The sequence below is a fragment of the Dendropsophus ebraccatus genome, chromosome 8 (genome assembly GCF_027789765.1).
Source record: "Dendropsophus ebraccatus isolate aDenEbr1 chromosome 8, aDenEbr1.pat, whole genome shotgun sequence".
In the NCBI taxonomy this organism is placed as follows: domain Eukaryota; kingdom Metazoa; phylum Chordata; class Amphibia; order Anura; family Hylidae; genus Dendropsophus; species Dendropsophus ebraccatus.
In genome coordinates, this window is record NC_091461.1 from 122313688 (window position 1) to 122331233 (window position 17546).

General features: G+C 45.4%; 2 protein-coding genes across 6 annotated transcripts in view; one reads left to right on the forward strand and one right to left on the reverse strand.

Moving 5' to 3' along the window:
- SLC1A7 (solute carrier family 1 member 7) overlaps positions 1 to 17546 on the reverse strand; it is a 54187-nt gene that overhangs the window by 27729 nt on the left and 8912 nt on the right. Inside the window, exon 1 of one of the 5 annotated variants that reach the window (XM_069981637.1) lies at positions 8065 to 8132. The exons of 2 other annotated variants lie outside the window; for them this stretch is intronic. Coding sequence is in view for 1 of the 3 variants with exons in the window: in XM_069981635.1 (XP_069837736.1) it covers positions 4534 to 4571 (38 nt within the window). In the remaining 2 variants the exon portion in view is untranslated. Of the gene's footprint in view, positions 1 to 4028; positions 4263 to 4533; positions 5125 to 8064; positions 8133 to 17546 lie in introns of those variants that run through there. 2 more of the 5 variants (XM_069981635.1, XM_069981636.1) reach the window with 2 other exon arrangements.
- CPT2 (carnitine palmitoyltransferase 2) overlaps positions 8257 to 17546 on the forward strand; it is a 35561-nt gene continuing 26271 nt past the window's right edge. Inside the window, exon 1 of the mRNA XM_069981628.1 lies at positions 8257 to 8307. Coding sequence (XP_069837729.1) covers positions 8272 to 8307 — 36 coding nt within the window. The 5' untranslated portion in view covers positions 8257 to 8271. The remainder of the gene's footprint in view (positions 8308 to 17546) is intronic.

Here is a 17546-nt window from a genome sequence, read left to right on the forward strand (position 1 = left end):
CCGTGTGGATTCCGTAGTCTGAACCCAGCCTAATGGGAACCTGACACAGTGAAAATGTAGCACACTACTAGTAGAGCATGTTATAGAGCCGGAGGAGCCGAGTAGACTGATATATAGTTTTGTGGGAAAAGTTCCTGGATCGTCATTTATTATTGTAAATTTCTGCTCATAAAGTAGTCAAATGGGCGGTACCACTTAGGCTGTCAATCACTGAGTAGTGCCACCCACGTAACAACCAAGTCTGATGTGCATGATTGAGCCTTAAAGGGATTGTAATTGTGCATATAACTTGCAAATGGACAAATTATTTCAAGCTGTGGTTCACCTTAAAGAGAAACATCACTCGTTCACTACGATGGGCCTACATGCCTTCACAGAGATAGAAGACCAGGGGGCCCAGCGCTGGGTACAGATGCGGCCAATGACATCTATGATAGCAGAACCCCAGAGCAGGTCATATAATATCACATAAGACTACTATGACTAGGTACGTTATGAGTAGACAGGGCTTAATATAGGGAGTTACAGGCATACTGAAGATTCTGGGCCCTAATGCTAAATGTGGCCTCCACCCACTAAGCCTTTACTACACTGGTGTCTGTCCATGTGACCCACCTGTCAATCACAAAGTCACTAAGGTGCGGTGCACAAGGCTCCATCCTTATAGGCACGTGTGTCATGGCTGCACCAGGTGCTGGGTACTCACCCCCCTCCTGATCCCTCCAGGGACGGGGAACCCTCTCACATTTTATCTGCGGCTCAGTCCTCTCACAAGGGGATTTCTCGTTCTCACCATAGATGACCCGGCTCACAGAATCGCCATTCTGGGCATCTCCCGACGTCATGGCCAATCTCTCCCAGGATTCCCTCAGCTACTGACAATCTCCTTTGGCCGACACTCCCATACGTCCTCACCCCCTCTACTGTGACCTTTAAGACAGTAGTGAACAGACGGGAAGGAAAACCCAACTACGGAAGGGCTCTACCAGATCATATATAGGATTATTATCACAGAATAACCTAAACTAGTGACAGAATGAGGTATCACTTACACTGATCTGTGCAGCTGATCAAGAGATCTCCTCCTGAATAACATGGACAATAAGTAGTCCTCTCCATTATGTGCATAAGCTCAATAGTCCTGGATATTCATGAGAAGCAGAAAACTCCGCCCACCAGCTGCTGATTGGCAGTAATCTACCCGTGCTGTGTACAGGCAGTCACCTGTCAATCAGCAGCTGGAGGACAGGGGGAGGGGTGTGGCAAGAATCCTATTCTCCTGCATATTAGGAGAACGGCTGAATAGAATGATATAAGTAATACACTGATCTGTTCAGCATTTCTGCCACTAGTTTAATATGGCGTCCTCTGCCTCATCTGTATAAATCCAACATCTTCGGTATATGTTAATGTGGTCGCCCACTCTTCTAGTGTTACCCAGGGGCGGATTAACTTTACCATAGGCCCCGGGCTGTTCACCAAGCCTGGGCCCCCCCACCCCACTGTAACTATGGCAGCACTAGCCTGGCATTCATAGTACAGGACAGATAATGTCATGATGTCTTGATTTGTGCAAAATTGTCAATAAAAACACAGTGATTTTTTGCAAATCATGGCGGAAGTGTAGCCAGGAGACAGTACACCACTGAAAGTATAAGTCTTTTTTGGTGGTCATTGGCCCCCCAGGAGCTGCTGCCCAAAACGCCCCTATTATAATCCACTACTGGTGTTACCACCAACATGGCAAAGCATTCTCCCTGCAGGGCAGTCTGACACAGTGCTCTCTGCTGCCACCTCTGTCCATGTCAGGAACTGCCCAGAGCAGCAGCAGATCCCCATAGAAACCTCTCCTTCTCTGGACAGTTCCTGACATGGACAGAGGTGGCAGCAAAGAGCACTGTGTCAGACTGGAGAGAATACACCACTTCCTACAGGACATACAGCAGCTGATAAGTACTGGAAGACTGGAGATTTCCTAATAGAGGTAAATTACAAATCTCTGGCACTTTCTGGCACCAATTAATTTGTAAGAAAAATTTTTTGATCAACAATGCCTTTAACATGCTCCTTCTCTTCATGATATATGAACCTCCACTCATGAATAACATTGCATAGAGAAGTGACGAGATCTTTCCTGCCATGTATTCCGCTGGCTGACTTCTAGATATTTCCATGGTGCTGCGCTTGACACCAGATGGAGACCTAATCCGGCTCCCTGGCGCTCTTACTGTATGCATCTTGTTTGTATGGATTTGTTTTCATGTTCTTGACATGTCACGTAGCTGAGCGCCGGCAAATGGACATGGAATTAGCAATTAGGTAATGCATTACTCGCCGCTATTTCTGTCAGTCTAAGGTCTTAAAAGGTCATATGAGAAACACTAAAAACAACAGATGACTGAACCAGGGACGTAACCAGAGGGGGTGCAGAAGTAGTAGTCACACCTGGACTCTCATGTCTGAGGGGTCCAATGGCGCCACACAGAGGGAATACACTTACTGATGGCCCAGTCACTATGTATACACCTACTCATGGCCCAAACACTATGTATATACACCTACGGATGGCCCGGTCACTGTGTATATACACCTACTCATGGCCCAGTCACTATGTATATACACCTACTCATGGCCCAGTCACTATGTATACACCTACTGATGGCCCAGTCACTATGTATACACCTACTGATGGCCCATTCACTATGTATACACCTACTGATGGCCCAGTCACTATGTATATACACCTACTCATGGCCCAGTCACTATGTATACACCTACTCATGGCCCAGTCACTATGTATACACCTACTGATGGCCCAGTCACTATGTATACACCTACTCATGGCCCAGTCACTATGTATATACACCTACGGATGGCCCGGTCACTGTGTATATACACCTACTGATGGCCCGGTAACTATGTATACACCTACTGATGACCTTGTCACTATGTATACACCTACTGATGGCCCAGTCACTATGTATATACACCTACTCATGGCCCAGTCACTATGTATATACATCTACGGATGGCCCGGTCACTGTGTATATACACCTACTGATGGCCCGGTAACTATGTATACACCTACTGATGACCTTGTCACTATGTATACACCTACTGATGGCCCAGTCACTATGTATATACACCTACTCATGGCCCAGTCACTATGTATATACATCTACGGATGGCCCGGTCACTGTGTATATACACCTACTGATGGCCCGGTAACTATGTATACACCTACTGATGACCTTGTCACTATGTATACACCTACTGATGGCCCGGTCACTGTGTATACACCTACTGATGGCCCAGTCACTGTGTATACAGATACTGATGGTCCAAACTGGGCCTTCAGTAGGTGTATACATAGTGACTGAGCCATCAGTAGGTGTATACATAGTGACTAAGCCATCAGTAGGTGTATACATAGTGACTGAGCCATCAGTAGGTGTATACATAGTGACTGGGCTATGAGTAGGTGTATATACATAGTGACTGTCCTTAAATGGCTGGTTGAGTCTCTCTGTCTGACCATTGGTTTGCGGATGGAAAGCTGAGAAGAAAGACAGAGAGACTCCCAGTTGGGTGCAGAACTCTCTCCAGAATTTCAAAATGAACAGAACACCTCTATGAGAGACAAGTTTCCCATCAGGTGTATTCCTGGGGGCTAAGTCCGGTGAGTTAGCAACAGTTGGCAGCAAGATCTGGATGGAGAGACGCAACAACTACACCTGGGTTCAGAATCTCAGAGCTTTCCTTGGGGTCATCTCTGGCACAAAAACTGCCAGAAAGCACATTTGCCAATACATTTGTAGTGCTGGAACAATACATAAACTGCAAAATCAAAATGAGTAATAAATAATGGCCATCGAGCCTGTCTGGGAGAGAGACGTTTAGCATTGTTGAGTTTCAAGCGTTAGCAAAACCTAGAGATCATTGCGGCGCCTTCAAGTTGGAAGGACATTCACAGTTTTTAATGGCTTTGACCTTAAGTGGCTTAATGCAAAAGAAATTTGGTAACTCACGTAACCCAGGAAAGCGACCTTTTGGACCCCCAACTGGCACTTGGACAGCTCGGCAAACAGGTGGTTCTGACGTAATAATATGTGCAGCCCCGTCAGGAGAAAAAATTAAGATGTGATGGAGGTAAACGACAAGAAAGTGAATGCAGTTTTCCACTTGTCTTCTTCTCCGATGCAAATCAAATTGTAGGTTTCACGAAGGTCAATTTTGGAGAACCAATCAGCACCAACCATTTGGTTAAAAAGGGAATAAGTAATAAGAACTTCTTTATAAAACACATCCTCAAAATCAGACAGAAAACCAGGAATCTCCCCCTCCTCAGAGGCGCAGTCAGCAGAACATAGCATAACGCAATAAGGAGCACAATGCGGACCCCTTATAACAATTCCCTCAGTGACCTTAAAAAACTGGATTATGCAGGTCCAGCAAGAGAAGTCTGAGAATAACATCAAAGACAGATCATCCATCACTGAAAAACCTCATGTACTCCCAATGAATGGAGCCCACCTGTACATAGACCTCTGGAGTTTTTCTGACCTTGGCATTGACCTCCGGGAGCTGCATGGGTTCCTCACCAGGTGTAAGGAAAGGAGAGAGGTTTTTAGCAGAAAGAGAGGAAGAGACAGTGGGTTTAGGGGGTTCAGGGCCTACTCTCTCTCTACGTCTTTCCCAAAGTCTTATGTCAATATGAACAGCCAAAGATCGGTAACTCCGGTGGACGACTGATGCCAAAACCATTGTTCATTGTCATCAATGAGATTCTTCCTGGCATCTGGAGTGTTATATAAAATGGCAGCTGGGGGGTAACAGTCTGGGCAGACTCTTTTAGGGGATGTGATATGTTAGGCATCATATATAATACATATTGGCCCCGCAGAGTCATGGGCTCCTTCCCGTTCTCGATATGTTTAGTTCTGTCTGAGGTTTCAGGAATCACTTTGTATAAACTTCCATCCAGATGACCTAATGCCGTAAACTCTCTCAGTAAATATTATGAGCTGCCAGAACTCCCATCGCTGCCAAGTGGCATCTAGATGGAGGCGGGACGTCACATCAGCCGGATTACACAGGGTTAATAGGATTGTTATATAAGAAAACATGGAGCCGACACCTTTGATTTCTTCCACAACATCTGGTGGCAGCGTGACCCCCCATAACCGGACCCCAGATTTATAATCTATTCTCCTACTCTGTAAATCTTTATTATTATTTTATGGTTATATCTGATCCAACATTATTACAGTATTACAGAGCCTGTATCTTACTGGGGCCTTATAATACCTGCACACATCAATGCTGTATTCTCAACAAAGTCTCTAAAGGAGTAAGTCAGCATTAGAAAAAAAAAACATTGATGCTTTCACACAAAACAGCGCCACCCCTGTCCTCAGGTTTTATGTGGTATTACAATTTACTCACTTCCATGGAATAAACCTGCAATACCACTCCCTAACTGAGGACAAGAGGGGCGCTGATTCTGGAAGAAAGCAGTCGCCCACTGGAGTTACCAATCTCACATAAACTCTTTACCAGATAACCCTTTAAAGGGATACTCTGAAAAAAATAGTCACCAGAGTCACCAGAATACCACTTTAAATCAACTGCTGTCAGAAATTTATACAGATTTGTAATTTACTTCTATTTAAAAATCTCCAGTCTTCCAGTACTTATCAGCTGCTGTATGTCCTACAGGAAGTGGTGTATTCTTTCCAGCCTGACACAGTGCTCTCTGCTGCCACCTCTGTCCATGTCAGGAAATGAGTGGTGGGACAGGATCAGATACTTTGCAAATGTGAGTAGGACGTTCTGGATTTCCCCTTTAAGTCAATCTGATCTGTAAATGGTGTACAGCACAATCTGGCATATGAAACCCCAATAAAAACAAATAGAAATCAGAGATGAAACGGCTTGTATAGAAACAGCTAACAAACTATGCTATTAATATAAAGCAGACGTTATACTGGGGCTCAGGATAGTCAGTGCACTCACTTTCCTTTCGAAAATATTTACATTTCTAAGGTGTTTTATCACTCCATATATTTTAGTTCAAACTTGTATGTTTTTGGTAAATTTCCTTTTGTTGGAAGGGTCCCCTCCTAAAAATCCTATACTGATCACAGGGTATCCGGAGCGATCAGCTGTAATCTGAGGGAGATAATTGCTCAGTTCCCCAACAGCTCCCCCACAGGAGGAATGGAGTATTACACCTGCTACTGAAATCAGTGCATGGATGTCCGCTCATTGAGCCGCCCTCTACGCTAAAGTTGTATTCCCCCCTCAAATACTGCTAGAATATGTCATCACTTTGGGGTTGACTGATTGTGTCTGATCATACAACTACAGGCACCACACTACTTGCAGGCTACTATTCTGGAATAAATATATGGACACCATGGTTAACCACAGCCACACTATTATACCATGACAACCAGAAGGGGTCTCGCGGGCCACACTATTATACCATGACAACCAGAAGGGGTCTCACAGGCCACACTATTATACCATGACAACCAGAAGGGATCTCACAGGCCACACTATTATACCATGACAACAAGAAGGGGTCTCGTGGGCCACACTATTATACCATGACAACAAGAAGGGGTCTCGTGGGCCACACTATTATACCATGACAACAAGAAGGGGTCTCGCGGGCCACACTATTATACCATGACAACCAGAAGGGGTCTCGTGGGCCACACTATTATACCATGACAACAAGAAGGGGTCTCGCGGGCCACACTATTATACCATGGCAACCAGAAGGGGTCTCGCGGGCCACACTATTATACCATGACAACCAGAAGGGGTCTCGCAGGCCACACTATTATACCATGACAACCAGAAGGGGTCTCGCGAGCCACACTATTATACCATGACAACCAGAAGGAGTCTCGCAGGCCACACTATTATACCATGACAACCAGAAGGAGTCTCGCAGGCCACACTATTATACCATGACAACCAGAAGGGGTCTCGCAGGCCACACTATTATACCATGACAACCAGAAGGGGTCTCGCGGGCCACACTATTATACCATGACAACAAGAAGGGGTCTCGCGGGCCACACTATTATACCATGACAACCAGAAGGGGTCTCGCAGGCCACACTATTATACCACGACAACCAGATGGGGTCTCGCGAGCCACACTATTATACCATGACAAACTGCCAGCCGGTAAAAAAAAACCTGCACACAACCAAGCTAGAGATGCTAAATAGTATGCCTAATTTCTTTCTATATATACAAACTGGAATACGAAAATTAAAAACAACAACAACAAGGGGATGGACCAAAATACCAAAATTGAGGCTTAACATACAGTATGTCAAATAATAGGTGGTGTAAACTTAGACTAGACAGGAGAGGCAACAAATTTATTAAACAGCCAGAGCCATTGTAATGAATCTAGGACATCTTAAAGTGTCCAGCATCAGTAACGCTCCATTGTATCTGGATTCTAGAAATGTTCTACCTGTATCAGGGGCTTTATGTGTCAGGGCCCCTTCACACTTCAGGAAAATCTCTCTGGATTTCATATCAAGAAATCCGGATAGATGTTCTGACCCAGAGGGTTCTACTGGACACGGACACCCTTTGGGATTTTTTCCTGAAAGGTGTCCATGTCAGAAATTATGCCTGAAAAATTGTAAAGAATTGTCCAGAATTTAGGCCCGTATGCCACAAGCCTCTGTGAACATCCAGAATCTGCGCATTCAGAAACTGTCTGGAATTGAGGATGCATTTCGTGACAGCCTGATCCAGCAACAGCACACCGATTGCTGATACTGTCCCTTTAACTGTACGTGCTCCAATTAAATGCGGTGCCATTTTTTGCTCCTGACCCTGTTACTCACTCTTCTGGTTGGGGGCAGCATTAGGCCACTGTCTACAAGAGGCCGCTCTCTCCCCCCAGCGTGGCATCACAAAACAAGAAGACAGACAGAGAAGCCGGAGGAGGTATTTTTTTTTCTCCTCCAGCTATGGAGGTGTAAGAGGGGGGCCTCAAATTGTACATAAAAAACAAGTTAGTAATACCTTATTTAGCCCTTAAAGGGAAACTGTCAGTGGAGACGCGGCGCCCTTCCAGTGCAGTTAGTCATGTGCTTCACAGTCCAGTAAGACCATTAGGAGCACTGCCCAACCCCATAGCGCTGATAGCGGGCGGAACGGTGCTATGGAGGCGGCTACTGCTCCTAATGGTCCCCCCAGTGCTCCTATTGGTTTTATCAGACTGTAGAGCACATGGCTAACTGCACCAGAACGGCACAGAGGATGAAGGTAAGAGACATACTATAAGAGAGATAGCTTCCTCCTCAGCATCTCCTGTGCAATAGGGACAACTCAGCAGGTTAGATTCCTCTCACCTGCTGATAGTTTCCCTTTAACATGTTTTTTCTATCGTTTCGGATCCCTAGTTCCCACTATCTGCAGTACAGACGGCCTCTCTGCAGTGCTGGAGAGATTTATAGGACCGTTCCATGTACTCCGCTATGGCTCCCAGCTCTGGGGTGTCATAAAACACTCTCACTCCTCTCCAAAATGTTTTGCTGCAGATTCAATGGAACCGCGCAATTGTTTCTCCTTCCAGCTCCATCCCATGTGGTGACATTCTGTATAGTCTGCACGTCTGTGAATCATGAAGCCGCTTTGCTGAGTTGTAATATTCCTCGCACATTGGAAAAATATCTGTGGGATCTGTAAGTGATCTTTAAGTTGTTGTTGTACAGAATGTTATGGAAGACGTGATCAGACGTTCAGGAGATGTTCACCGCGGTAAGAAGCTATGAGCGTGCTGCCCAGTGTTTACTTAGGGGCCACAACGAAAGACGCAAATATGGAAACCTGGGGTCCAGCCCATAAATAACTGGAAAAGAGACGGCGCGGTCCGACAACAAATCATTGTCAGGGATCTTGGTGCAGATATTCCAGCACTAGAATAATCCTCTTCAGGACGATTTCTTATAAGTATTCAAAAATAGGAATAAGACCTCCCCCCCAATTAGGTTGGGTTCAAACTGCGGTTTTTGCAGTCCAATTTTTTTTTTTGCAAAAAAGGATTTAAAAAAAGGGATGAAAAGCACATGTATTTTTGTGCATCTGTGTTGACCCGTTTTTCCATTTCCTTTAATTAAAAAAAAAAGGATGAAAACGCATTAAATTTTTTAAGCATACACAAAAAAATAGTCGACCACATTTTTGTACTTAAAAAAAAGATTGTTTTGATGTGTTTTTTGATGTGTTTTTTTTTTTTTTGAGTCAATAGAAAAATGGTTCAAAACGAATGCACACAAATACATCTGTTTTTTTCATTTGTGTTTTTGCAAAAAACGGATTAGAAAACAGACTGCAAAAAATTGATTGTGAACCCGGCCCAATTCTCCTTCCAGTAGGATGAATCAAACCAATGTATTTACCTTAAATTTACCTTACCAATTTAAACAAACCATTTGGAAACATTAGCAAAATACTATCTAGATGGTGTAAGACCCCAATATGATGGTGTAAGAAATCAATATGATGGTGTAAGAAACCAATATGATGGTGTAAGACCCCAATATGATGGTGTAAGAAACCAATATGATGGTGTAAGAAACCAATATGATGGTGTAAGACCCCAATATGATGGTGTAAGAAACCAATATGATGGTGTAAGACCCCAATATGATGGTGTAAGACCCCAATATGATGGTGTAAGAAACCAATATGATGGTGTAAGACCCCAATATGATGGTGTTAGACCCCAATATGATGGTGTAAGAAACCAATATGATGGTGTAAGACCCCAATATGATGGTGTAAGAAACCAATATGATGGTGTAAGACCCCAATATGATGGTGTAAGAAACCAATATGATGGTGTAAGACCCCAATATGATGGTGTAAGACCCCAATATGATGGTGTAAGAAACCAATATGAACTCTCGGCATTTGATTACCGGCTGCTGAAGTTGGACGCAACCCAAGGGGGTCCTGGTGGATACAGCCATCCAACTTTTTCAGTCATTAAATGTTGAGGATTCGGCTTTGGATGACCCAGAAGGTACTCAAGATTGGATCAGTTCTATTGATAATAACTCTCCAATATGATGGTGGAAACCTTTCATGGCATCTCCTCCAACTTCATAGCTGGATGTGTGAGGAAATGTCTCCATAGAGATAAGCGCAACTGGAGCATGCTCGGGGCCGATCATTCCACATTTACTAGTGTAACTGAAGAAGTTGGATGCAGCCCTAAGGCTGCCTGGAAAACATGGATACGATCATAGGCCTTAGGCTAAGTTTACACAGCAGATTGCAACACTGGCCGTAATCAGTTAAAAAAAAAATATTAAGCATTAATTCCTATGGAATCCTGGACGGAGTGTATATACCCTGTGTACACCCCTTAGTGTGACTCTGTTTCTCTATGGGGGGGGCTCACGCGCCTCCGCTCTCCGTGGCTCCGTGCAAGTCCTTCCATAGAGAAACATAGAGCCCTCCGTTGATTTTACTCCGTGTGAACTGGCCCTAAGGCTGTATTCATATTTTCCAGGACTCCCTAAAGCTGAATCCAACTACTTCAATCAAATGCTGAACGTTTGGACCCGACTTGCTCTCATCTCTAGTCTTCCAGCTTCCTGGCTAGAACACAGAAGGAGTAGAAGTCGTATATGTCTGCTCCAACTTGCCAGGCCCTGTGAGAAAAGGTTTAGGCCTAGTCAGTGACCAGTTTCCAACCAAGCCTGGCACAAGCAGGGGAACTAAAGGTTCTGATACCTTTATACTCTTGTCCGCTCTACCCGCAGTTTGCAGCAGGTTCGGCCGTTAATATACGGTATACGCGGCTCTCCTGACCGACCACCACCAGATGATCAAAGAACAGAAAACCGGCAGCACCGGAAAATATATTCAATGTGTGAACACCTCACCGGATGGGACTCTAATATCCACAGAAATCCAAGACAATGGAGTAGAGGCAGCAATGTGAATTAGGTGACTAGTTATTAGCATCCAATGCAACGTTTTAGCTTTTACATATGCTGAAGAGAAAAGCTCATGTGAAAGCCGAAACCTTGCATTGGGTGCTGATAACTAGTCACCTTATTCACAGAAGTGCTGTCTCTACTCCATTGGATAACGGCCGGATGATGTCCGTGGACATGGGGGTCTCTGTACATCCCTCCTTCGTGGCAACGGTATTCCCAAATGGCAGTAGAATTTGTTTTAGCAGAATAATGTTCCTTGGCCGCACTGCAGACATTGTTTGGCAACAAGGAACATAAGAGAGATCGAGGTGGTGACTTGGCCTCCAGATCTTAAAGGGGTACTCCGGCAAAAATCTTTTTCTTTCAAATCAACTGGTTTCAGAAAATTATATATATTTGTAAATTACTTCTATTAAAGAATCTCCAGTCTTCCAATACTTATCAGCTGCTGTATGTTGTGCAGGAAGTGGTATATTCTCTCCAGTCTGACACAGTGCTCTCTGCTGCCACCTCTGTCCATGTCAAGAACTGTCCAGAGCAGGAGAGGTTTTCTATGGGGATTTGCTGCTGCTCTGGACAGTTCCTGACATGGACAGAGGTGGCAGCAGAGAGCCCTGTGTCAGACAGGAAAGAATACACAACTTCTTGCAGGACATACAGCAGCTGATAAGTACTGGAAGGGTTGAGTTTTTTAAATAGAAGTAAATTACAAGTCTATATAACTTTCTGACACCAGTTGATTTGAAAGAAAAAGATTTTCGCCAGAGCACTCCTCTAACCTGATCAATCATGAGTAGGAAGTTCTGGAAACACAAGCCCGACCCATGGAGGCCACACCTCCCACTTTACAGGACATAATGAACTTACTGGTAACATCTTGGGGTCCCCTTACAGGTCTTCTGGGGCCATAAGTCAATGGGTCAGAGCTGTTTCTAGGCAAAATTCGGTTTTAATATTTTGGCTGATGAAAGTATATAGTTGTTAAAAGCAGAATAAGCAATAAAGTCCGGAGTGCACGGAGCACTGAGGTCATCCCCGATCAAAGTGGCTCCAACAATGAGATCCTGGCACTAACGTCATCCTTTTACTGCATTTTACCACCTGGGTTTATGGGTATTAGTGATAGAAATGGAAATGAATAAAATACATTGTAGCAACCGAATCCATCAAGCATCTGGCATAATGATCACAAATGATGTGTGCCTCTCTGGGCAACGGGCCAGCTCTATGGAAACATCGCCCTGATCACTATATCAGATCCTCGAAGCTGTCCTACACTACAACCTCTCAGGTGTAATTTATTGTCCAGGGCTCCTCCAGACTTCCATATGTGGTGTCCCACCACGGGTGTTTCTAGTCTTTACACCCTTCACAAAAGTCTGTACTCTAAAGTAGAAGTGGTAATAAAGTAGTACCCAAATTTTGCCACTAGATGTCACGGTTATGTGTACTGTGTACCTAGGTATTGTACGGCTGGATGTAACTAAAGGGTTATTGTTTTAGGATCTATGCACCAATGGGAGTTCTTTCTCTTTTCCTCCTAGCTCTATCCTTTTTTTTCTTTTGCACTCTCTTCTCACCCACTCACAGCTTACCTTATAACTGCTGTAGAAGGAAGTCACATGGTGAGAGAGGGGAGCCACACCTTAGTGAGTCTTACTCTTGCTTTTGAAGAGGAAGGACGCAAGCCAGAACGGTCCTTGTAGTAGCCGAGAAGGGCCCTGGCTCCTGCCAAGTCCCCTGTGGACAGTCTTACTCTGGTCTCTGTAGTGGACGGATGCACATGAGACACCTTAGCACTCTTTCCTTAAAACCAGCACTTGCACACACTATGCAGTGCTGAACACACTCTTAGAGAGGAAAAGTCAGGGATAATCCCAACCCATGCTGAGAACCAGTCTGAAAAGAGCAGGACAGTATCCAGCAGAAGAAAGGAACTGATCCAGATAGAGCAAAGTTGATAGATGTCTACGGACTCTATCTCACAGCGCGGGTGTAACTGGAAAATGCTGACCACTCTGCTCATCCCAGGTAACAAGGTCTGGGGCTTGTGTCACCCTCTAGGATGGGTCACCCGACACTTGTGGGCAATAGGTGGTGCAAACACCAAAGAGTCAAAACATGGCCACAAGTATTCTCTCTACTCTCAAGTATTCTACTTATGTTCCAGCAGAACACACTTCTACCCTGGGTTGGGACTCTTGAAATCCTCCTCTCTACTTCTCAGAACTTCTACTACCTCTCGGCGACTGTATCTCTCTCTCACAACTTCCCAGCACAGCTCGAGTTACTAAAGATATTATCAATTCAAGATCCTAATATATATCACTGTATTGAGTCTTCCTACAGTAAAGAAGAGTTTATTTACTTTACTTGGACTCAGTGGTTATTCGCTAAGCACCTACACAGCCATTGCTTCCTCCTTGGGTCATCTCCCCTTTCTGTGGGTAGTGGAACCACTAGTTGGGGTGGTTCATATCTCCACTCCGGACCACCATGATAAGCGCCCAAGGAACCCCCTCACATGCCGGCAGGTCACTGACCACCGGGGAAAGGATATAGCCAGCCCCTTTAAAATAAAAGCGGGTGTGCCACCATACCTGTGTGCCCAACCGGCTTTGGCATCACGACAACCTAACATCTGGCAGAGCTATACTCCGACTAACCACCATAAAAGTGATATCACACATTACCACCTAGCAAGTGACCAGTCCAGCATGCACCACACATGTTTAAAGGAACATTACTTAAAGGGGTATTCCCATGGTAGGAATATACGTCATATTCAAAGGATGTAGATCAGCGCTGATCCACAAAATCGTGGCTTGTTTACAGACAGTGTTTGGTCCATCCAGTAGGACCCTTAGACAGCTTTGGGCTATGCTCACAAACCAGTCCTCCAGAATAGTCAACAATTGGGGCAGGAGCAACGAGGGAAGGAGCCGCGGTGATCATGAGGAGACCAGTCCAAGGAAAACCAGAAGTGGAATTCTAGGTACCAGATGGAATGAGAGTCTGGAGTAAGTCAGAAGCAGCGACCAATAACAAGGTCAAGTCGGGTTCAGGAACAATACAACATGGAGGACGTCCAGTACATCAGTCTGCAGGAAAGGTATGGCTGGCTGCTTCTCTAGATCACACAGACTGACAGAATCCGACAGCACCAACGCCACAGCAACCCAACGCAGCCAACAGTAAGTGAGAGAGTAAGGAGAGGTGAGTAGGTACACTTGGATCCCACTACTGGAAGGCAAAGGTGAATAGGTTCACGTGTATTCTGTCACTGGAAGGGAGACAGGTGAGTACGTTCACATGGATCCTGATACTGGACGAGATAGAGGTGAGAAGGTTCACGTGGATCCACCACTGGAAGGGGGAGAGGTGAGTACGTTCAAATGGATCCACCACTGGAAGGGAGAGAGGTGAGTACGTTCAAATGGATCCACCACTGGAAGGGGGAGAGGTGAGTATGTTCAAATGGATCCACCACTGGAAGGGGGAGAGGTGAGTATGTTCAAATGGATCCACCACTGGAAGGGGGAGAGGTGAGTACGTTCAAATGGATCCACCACTGGAAGGGAGAGAGGTGAGTACGTTCAAATGGATCCACCACTGGAAGGGGGAGAGGTGAGTATGTTCAAATGGATCCACCACTGGAAGGGAGAGAGGTGAGTACGTTCAAATGGATCCACCACTGGAAGGGGGAGAGGTGAGTATGTTCAAATGGATCCACCACTGGAAGGGGGAGAGGTGAGTATGTTCAAATGGATCCACCACTGGAAGGGGGAGAGGTGAGTACGTTCAAATGGATCCACCACTGGAAGGGGGAGAGGAGAGTACGTTCAAATGGATCCACCACTGGAAGGGGGAGAGGTGAGTATGTTCAAATGGATCCACCACTAGAAGGGGGAGAGGTGAGTAGGTTCACATGGATCATACCACTGAAAGCGATAAAGGTGAGTAGGATGATGTGGATCCCGCCATTGGAAGGGAGAGAGGTGAATAGGTTCAAATGGATCTGCCACTGGAAGGGAGAGAGGTGAGTACGTTCACATGGATCCCACCACTGGAAGGGGAAGAGGTGAGTACGTTCACATGGATCCCACCACTGAAAGGGGAAAAGGTGAGTAGGTTCACATGGATCCCACCACTGGAAGAGATAGAGGTGAGTAGGTTCACGTGGATCCCGCTACTGGAAGAAGGGAGAGGTAAGTAGGTTCATGTGGATCTGCCACTGGAAGGGGAAGAGGTATGTTCAAATGGATCCTGCTACTGCAAGGGGGAGAGGAGGTTTATGTGGATACCACCCCTGGAAGGGGGAGAGGTAAGTACAGTCACATGGATCCCACCACCTTTGACAGAAAAACTAGAATTTTTAATATTCTTACACCAGATAAATCTGTCTCTATGTATTTTCATTGTTCACCATGTACAAGATCTCTGCTACCAGTGAAGGAAAACGTTCCCCACACTTAGAGGATGTTTATCCAGTTTTATTGCTTCTTAGCAAATTCACAAGTCAAAGATGTGACATAGAACAATGTTTAATAGATGAGCGTTCTGGCTTCGTGAAACATCCCTCAAACAACAGACAATCAATAACTTTAATGAACAGCAGATGTTTTTGCAGATCAAGTAGAGGGAAAAAATGCTTAAAAAATTATTTTGCTACAAAGTAAATCTCTGGGTAAAGATTCTCTAATTGTGGCAATTCCATCATTGTTTTCAAAGGTCGGAAACTCTGCACAGAGGAGGTTGCCAAAGAGTGGAGTCTACCACTGAGAGGAGGCTACCACTGAGAAGAGGCTACCACAGAGAGGAGGCTACCACTGAGAGGAGGCTACCACTGAGAGGAGGCTACCACAGAGTGGAGGCTACCACTGAGAGGAGGCTACCACTGAGAGGAGGCTACCACTGAGAGGAGGCTACCACAGAGAGGAGGCTACCACAGAGAGGAGGCTACCACTGAGAGGAGGCTGACACAGAGATGAGGCTATGATGGAGATGAGGTTGCCACAGAGTGGAGGCTATCATGGAGAGGAGGCTATCATGGAGAGGAGGCAATAATGGAGAGGAGGCTACCACTGAGAGGAGGCTGCCACAGAGATAAGGCTATCATGGAGAGGAGGTTGCCACAGAGTGGAGGCTACCACTGAGAGAAAGCTACCACTGAAAGGAGGCTACCACTGAGAAGAGGCTACCACAGAGAGGAGGCTACCACTAAGAGGAGGCTACTACAGAGTGGAGGCTATCACTGAGAGAAGGCTACCACTGAGAGGAGGCTACCACAGAGTGGAGGATACCACTGAGAGGAGGCTGCCACAGAGATGAGGCTATCTTGGAGAGGAGGTTGCCACAGAGTCGAGGCTATCATGGAGAGGAGGCTACCACTGAGAAGAGACTATCATGGAGAGGAGGCAATCATGGAGAGGAGGCTACCACTGAGAAGAGGCTATCATGGAGAGGAGCCTACCACTGAAAAGAGGCTATCATGGAGAGGAGGCTACTAGTGATGAGTGAATAGTGAGATATGAGATATTCGTACGGTTATCCCATGAATATTCGAATATTTGATCGAATATTCGATCCCATTAAGGTCTATGGGAACAATATTCGATTAGTGAAAAACATCTATTTGACCATTTGGAGGGTGAAACCGGAAGCTGGGGGATTTGAACGCTTATCGAATACTTATATTCGCGGGATATTCATACGAATATCGAATATTTGAATATCTCACTATTCGATCGAATATCTATTCGATCAAACAGTATTCGCTCATCACTAGAGGCTACCACTGAGAAGAGGTTATCATGGAGCGGAGGCTACCACTGAGAAGAGGCTATCATGGAGCGGAGGCTACCACTGAGAAGAGGCTATCATGGAGCGGAGGCTACCACTGAGAAGAGGTTATCATGGAGAGGAGGCTACCACTGAGAAGAGGCTATCATGGAGAGGAGGCTACCACTGAGAAGAGGCTATCATGGAGCGGAGGCTACCACTGAGAAGAGGTTATCATGGAAAGGAGGCTACCACTGAGAAGAGGCTATCATGGAGCGGAGGCTACCACTGAGAAGAGGCTATCATGGAGCGGAGGCTACCACTGAGAAGAGGTTATCATGGAAAGGAGGCTACCACTGAGAAGAGGCTATCATGGAGCGGAGGCTACCACTGAGAAGAGGCTATCATGGAGCGGAGGCTACCACTGAGAAGAGGCTATCATGGAGAGGAGGCTACCACTGAGAAGAGGCTATCATGGAGAGGAGCCTACCACTGAAAAGAGGCTATCATGGAGAGGAGGCTACTAGTGATGAGTGAATAGTGAGATATGAGATATTCGTACGGATATCCCATGAATATTCGAATATTTGATCGAATATTCGATCCCATTAAAGTCTATGGGAACAATATTCGATTAGTGAAAAACATCTATTTGACCATTTGGAGGGTGAAACCGGAAGCTGGGGGATTTGAACGCTTATCGAATACTTATATTCGCGGGATATTCATACGAATATCGAATATTTGAATATCTCACTATTCGATCGAATA